The sequence below is a fragment of the Anastrepha obliqua genome, chromosome 5, assembly GCF_027943255.1.
Source record: "Anastrepha obliqua isolate idAnaObli1 chromosome 5, idAnaObli1_1.0, whole genome shotgun sequence".
Lineage (NCBI taxonomy): Eukaryota > Metazoa > Arthropoda > Insecta > Diptera > Tephritidae > Anastrepha > Anastrepha obliqua.
Genome location: NC_072896.1, coordinates 7,698,719 through 7,704,882, shown reverse-complemented (window position 1 = coordinate 7,704,882; position 6,164 = coordinate 7,698,719). Strand labels below are relative to the sequence as shown.

The window sequence follows — 6,164 nt, the reverse complement described above, 5'->3', positions numbered from 1 at the left end:
GGCCTCTCTGTTCTGTTGAACATTTTTGGACTTAATACAAGTTCTTTCTTGTTCTTGTGTAGGCTAGCTCCGCGGCTTTCCCCACAGCAAAAGCTTCCGCTTGGAAAATTATAAAAAATCTACGAGAAATTTGAGCCACTTCAGACTAGCACTAATAAGCACTAAAATTTAATAAGCTAAAATATTGCGTACCAAAAATGTTTCTACAAATTTAATTAAAAGCCGTGGAATTCTGATGCAACGATTGGGATTTGTTTTTTTAATTTTGTATAAGTAATGAGCTAAACTTTTATAAAACATAGTAGTGAACATTCAAAAGGCAAACAGAAATAAATAGTCAAAATAGCCTCCAAATGCTTATGTGCAATCATTCGTCGCGTGTTGTAGGTGCAAGCTCATAAACTTCTACGCAAAACCAGATTTATAACACAGAGAGAGCCTCTAAGAATATTCCTTAATTTTCTTTCTTCCCAAGTGTGCTTTTTAGAATGTAAAGAAACTCTATAAATGTTTTGTATTTCTCTTCAACTGTTTCTTTAGCTTGAAAACGCTTATACCAGTCACTCAATTCCGGATGTGCTTCCTTTTGTGCTTCACTGAGCGAGTTCCAGAAACGCTCGAAACTTTGTGTATAGTTTTGGACTGCTTTCTTCATAGAGCCTTCAACGCGATCATTGAGCCTATCCAAATCTAATTTTTCAACTACTTTCTTCAACACAGCTGTTTCGCTGCTTTCATCTTTCCTCTTCACTATGATCGCAAGGTCTCCATACATTTGAGCGATTTCTTCTAAGATGGCTTGCTTTCGGCTTAGTCCAGGAGTAGAGTCGTCATCTAAATCAAGTTTCTCCATGCGTTCCGATAATTCCGTTAATCTGGGAATAAGTTCTTCGACAAACTGATTTTGCTCAGGTAATGCATTCAGTTCGAAGATTAGGTCATCAAGAAACTTGGTCGTTTCCAGTATCAATGTGTTCGAGTAGTCCTGTATGGTGCTCAGTATTTTAAGAATCTCTGGCTGGAGTAAAGTGCGAAAATCGGTTTCTGTGGATTTCGATTCATCTGTGATTTGCAACTCCTTTAATTTGATATCATTCTCCTGAATGGCGGTTGAGGGCTTTTGATGCGGAAAGGCGGTGACGACCTGTGAGGGAATACAAGAAAATTACGAAATTTCACACAAACAGGAATTCGCTTAACTCACCTGCAGCGCTAAATAAACGCCCAAAACTATTGAAACTGAAATCTTTGCCATTTTGTTGTATTTGCTTGTAAGTTTCCGTACCAATCGTTTCGACGACTTTGATGCATCTGAATTGAGCTGCAATCACTGCTTAGTTTATATATCAATTGGCTTTCACTATTAATGAGTATAGATTTTTCAAACTCAATATTTGTATATTTGAATGAGTGCTGCTCAGAATTGCGCTTAGAACTCGCATGCGTTGTAGTATCACTGATTGGTTGTGAGATTACTTAATGAAATAGCTACGTACAGGAGAACTTATCTTCGTGTTTGTTTAAATAATAAATTCACTAGGGCCTTAATTCTAGGAATATCGTGTATAGATGTGTGTGCATTTAGTAGTGGAGATGGGCATATAATTAATTTGATTTGCTTTTAGTATGGAATATAATCAAGCTGGTGTTAGACAGCTTTACAGTCGGTATTTTTTAATACTGAAATAAATGAAAAAAATCCGCATTCTCTGTAAAACCCATTCGCAGTTTGAGTTTTTGCTAATTAATTTTGTAGCATAAAAATTGTAAGCTGTTCCCTACGAGTGTAAAATTAATCAGTTAAAGGGTTAGTGGTGGTTTGTATGTACAACGTGGAATGCATATAGCGCTAGTATTTTGGGAGCTTCACGGTTCAAATAAATAGCAGTTTATATAAATATAAACAAATAAAATATAAAAAAAATTTGTACGTCATCTTAATCTTAATGAAAAAAAATACTTACAACTTGCTAAAAATCAGAAAATCCACAAATTTTGTTGTTTTTATTTTTCTTTATTTAAAACGTTAGTTATAGTTACTTTCAACGCAAAGAGTTTTTTTCGCTCTCGATCTTTATAGCCATAACTCTTTCTTCAGCTCACGCACTCAATTAGTGGTCGTTTTATCCCCAATTGTTGTCGATTGCTTCGAAAGAAATGAAACATCCAATCTGCTAGCTAAACTAGAACTGTGCTTCGATGCGGTCTTAAATTTATTTTCCTGCCAAATGACTTTGGTGATACTGCAAACTGACGGCGAATGCCAGCTTTGCTTCTGTTTTTCTCATAAAGGATTGAATTTTGAATTTGAAGAGGTCGAGCCAAGGAGCACCAGGAGATTTGGTGGCTCCTAAAACACTCAGGCTAAAAAGCCCATTGTATTTAAAGCTCTGGAAAGGGGGTAGATAGTCAAGGAGGGAGGGAGAAAAGTATCAGAGAAAGAGATAGGAAAGAATAGAGACAGAGATAGAGATAGTTAGTCCTGTGAGAATTTTCCAGATTCTTTGGCGAATCTGTAAATATCCTCCAGTTTTAGAGAACGAATATCACTCATTCCCATGACATCTGAGCCCAATACCCGTAGTCGCGCTCTAGCAAAGGCAGGACACTCACAGAGAAAGTGCTCAGTGCTATCCGCCTCCTCCAAGCAGGACAGGCATACCGGGTCCTCGATGATTCCAATGGTGGTCATATGCTGACCCCATGGGTTGTGTCCCGTAATGATGCCGACCATCAACCGAATGTCTTTCCTTCTAAGTTTTAGTAGAAAGTTTGACAGTTTTCTGTTCGGACTTGTCACAAAACACTTGGCAGTTCTGCAGCATTCTAGACCGGACCATCGCTCTTTATGTAGATTGCCTACATAATCGTTGATCCAATTCTTGATTCCTGCGGGACTGATTCCGATTATTGGCTCTGGCCCCTGTGGGGGCACCGCTGATCCACGGTTGGCCAATTCGTCGGCGATTTCGTTTCCTTGAACACCGGAGTGTCCTGGAACCCATATAAGTACAAGCCTGTTTTGTCTTGCGACAGAATTAAGCTTCTTCTTACATTCTTGAACAATCTTTGAGGTTTGCTTCGCGTTCTCCAGGGCCTTCAATGCAGCCTGACTGTCACTGAAGACTCCAATCTGTTTCCCGCTCCATCTCCTCTCGATTATCCATTCGGCTACTTTTAGGATGGCAAAAACTTCTGTTTGAAAAACAGTTGCCATTCCCCCCATAGCATAGTGATACTTATAACTATCGTCTAAGTACCATCCGGCTCCAGACCCTATTTCAGTCTTGGACCCATCGGTAAAGAAAATATCCGTCAAACCTCCCTGCATGCATTCTGGATTGCTCCATTGCTCACGCAATGGAAATCTGACATCAAATTTCCTTCCGAATGAAACTGTGGGTATCAGGTCATCTTTAGGTGCCAAAAACAGTGGATACTGCTCCGACAGCAACTTAAAGATTTCTCTGTGTCCCGTAGTTCCATCTTCGTGCCAGAAACCATATTTATGGAGTCTACACATTGCTTTTATTGCTTCCTGTTGTATCTTAAGATCCAGGGGGAGCAAATTAAGCATAGCATTTAGGGCATCACCAGAGGTTGTACTCATGGCACCCGTGATGCATAAACATACACTTCTTTGCAGCCTGTATAGTTCCCGGATTGTGGACTTAACCATGCTCCGTCGCCACCAGACCACAGAAGCGTAAGTGATGATTGGTCTGATAAGTGCCGTGTATATCCATAGGACCACAGCAGGTTTCAGGCCCCAAGTTTTGCCAAAGGCTCTACGGCATTGCTGAAAAATCTTCAATGCACGATTCACCTTCAGTGAAACGTGTGTCTCCCAGGTCAGCTTCTTATCCAAGATTACTCCTAGATATTTAACTTCGTTGGAGAGACCAAGTGTCATACCTTTCAGTGTTGGAAGACTGAGTCCATCCAATTTCCGTTTTCTCGTAAACAAGACTATGGTTGTTTTGTTCGGATTAACGGAAAGACCTTGTCTCATGCACCAATCATCGATTTTGTCAAGGATCCTCTGCACTTTCGTGCAAAGCCTCCTTAAGGATTTATCCGATGTTAGCGCACAGACGTCGTCCGCATATGCTTGGACGTGAAATCCGAGTTCCTGCATCTCCGCTAATAGGGAGTCTACGACGAAGCACCACAGCAGCGGAGAAAGAACACCCCCTTGGGGACATCCTTGCTTGGCCCTGACTGTGATTTGCTCGTCGCCGCTCCCACCAGCGGTTAACAGCCTCTCAGAGAGCATGGAGTATATCCATTTTATAATGGCTTGATTAACTCCATGTCGTTCGGCAGAAGAACATATCGAGCCGAAAGTGGCATTATCAAAAGCCCCCTCAATGTCCACGAACACGCCCATTGTGTATTCGTCAGCTTCCAGCCCAGCTTCAATCTTGCTAACAAGATCGTGTAAGGCTGATTCACATGATTTTCCACTCTGGTTAGCGTGTTGGTTTCTACTAAGTGGACTTCTCGGCAATACCCCCACTCGAATATGTTTCTCCACCACTCGTTCCAGACTTTTCAACATGAACGATGTTAAACTGATTGGTCTGAAACTTTTTGCTAGGGAATAGTCATCTTTTCCTGGTTTTGGAATAAATACTACTCTTACGCGTCGCCATTGGGATGGTATATAACCAAATGCAAGGCAGGCTGTGAAGATCCTTTTCAGGGCCTCAATCAGCCTGTCTCCTCCTTTTTTAAGCATTACTGGATATATTCCGTCAGGTCCAGGGGACTTAAAGTTCTCAAAGGAAGATAAGGAAAACCTTATCGATTCCCTTGTCACTATCCGACTAGCAATATACCAGCTGTACCTAGAGGTTCCACCGTTGCCACCGTCATTGTTCATGCCACTCTCAGCTTCAGAGAGAGTTCTACTACCCGGAAAATGGGTTTCGAGTAGAGCATTAAACGTTTCCGATTTGGAAATGGTGTATGAACCATCAGGTTTTCGAATGGAATCCAGCCTTACTGAGCGGTCTAAATGAAGGACCTTACAAAGTCTCGCTGTTTCCCTCATTTCTTCGACGTTACTGCAGAAATTTCTATAGGATTCAAGTTTGGCTTGCCGTACTTTTTTCTTATATTCTCTCTGTGTAAGTCGATGATTGGCCCAGTCCTCTTCTGTTTTGGTCTTCAAGGCCTTATTAAGAAGTTTCCTGGACCGTACACGAAGCTTCGACAGTTCAGGGTTCCACCAAGGAACCGCTTTCCCCTGTCTGCTTTGCCTGAGTGGACACAGTTCCTCAAAGCAATTGATTAAAGTACCTTCTAATTTCTTAGTAGCATCTTCAATCATTTCTGCTGATTTGAGTTTTTTCAGGTTTGGTAACCGCTCTGTTACAAGCTCACTATACCTGTCCCAGTCCACATTTCGAGGATTCCTACCGGAAGGTATTGATATTGTGTCAATTCCCAGTCGGAATTCGATAAGACGATGATCAGAAAGAGAGTCCTCTTCCAAAACTCGCCATCGGTTGATTTGATTTCCAACTGACCTATTGGTAAGTGTTAAATCAATCACCTCTTGTCTCCTTCTGGTCACAAAAGTTGGTTTGTTACCAGTGTTTTGGATGACCAAATCGGATGACAGGATAAAATCCAGTAACTTGAGACCTCTGGGGTTGCATTTGCTGCTTCCCCACACAATGTTCTGTGAATTTGCGTCACAGCCCACTATTAGCCCCAGATTATTGGATTCTGCGTACTTGACCACTTCTCTTAGCTCCCTCGAAGGAGGTGGCTGTAAAGAGTCGTAGGGTAGGTAGGCCGAAACTATGATAGCTTCGACACTGTTCCCACTTTTCAAGTACTTTATTTTTGCAGCAACGATATCTCCAGAGCATAGCTCTTTTAACATCGTGTGTTCGATCAACCTCGGCATGATAATACATGCTCGCGGTCTCACATTCCCTTCACAATGAAGTATTTGTCCCCACGACATAGCACTTAGACCACAGATACGCTTGTGACATACCCATGGTTCTTGTATAAGTATTATGTGTGGGTTTGTTTGCAGTTTTGCATGCCTACGGCACAAGAGAGCCGTAGACGCTTTGCTATGCTGCAGATTAATCTGTGTAAATATTACTTCAGTCATGAGACTGAGTATATTTACGCTTTGTCCT

General features: G+C 41.5%; 1 protein-coding gene across 1 annotated transcript; it reads right to left on the bottom strand.

The window, feature by feature from the left end:
• Positions 1–230: 230 nt before the first annotated feature.
• Positions 231–1,322, bottom strand: LOC129247270 (uncharacterized). Its single transcript, XM_054886329.1, has 2 exons — positions 1,205–1,322; positions 231–1,144 (listed from the first exon to the last, which is right to left on the bottom strand). The coding sequence occupies exons 1-2, from the start codon at positions 1,253–1,255 to the stop codon at positions 455–457; spliced, it is 741 nt and encodes a 246-aa protein (XP_054742304.1). The 5' UTR covers positions 1,256–1,322; the 3' UTR covers positions 231–454.
• Between the last annotated feature and the right edge of the window lie 4,842 nt (positions 1,323–6,164).

What these genes read in the sequence shown, in the direction of transcription:
- LOC129247270 (XM_054886329.1), bottom strand. Translation starts at nt 1,255, where the DNA reads ATGGCAAAGATTTCAGTTTCAATAGTTTTGGGCGTTTATTTAGCGCTG. An exon ending in GCGTTTATTTAGCGCTGCAG is followed by an intron (nt 1,145 to 1,204) that starts GTGAGTTAAGCG and finishes ATTCCCTCACAG; the next exon opens with GTCGTCACCGCCTTTCCGCA.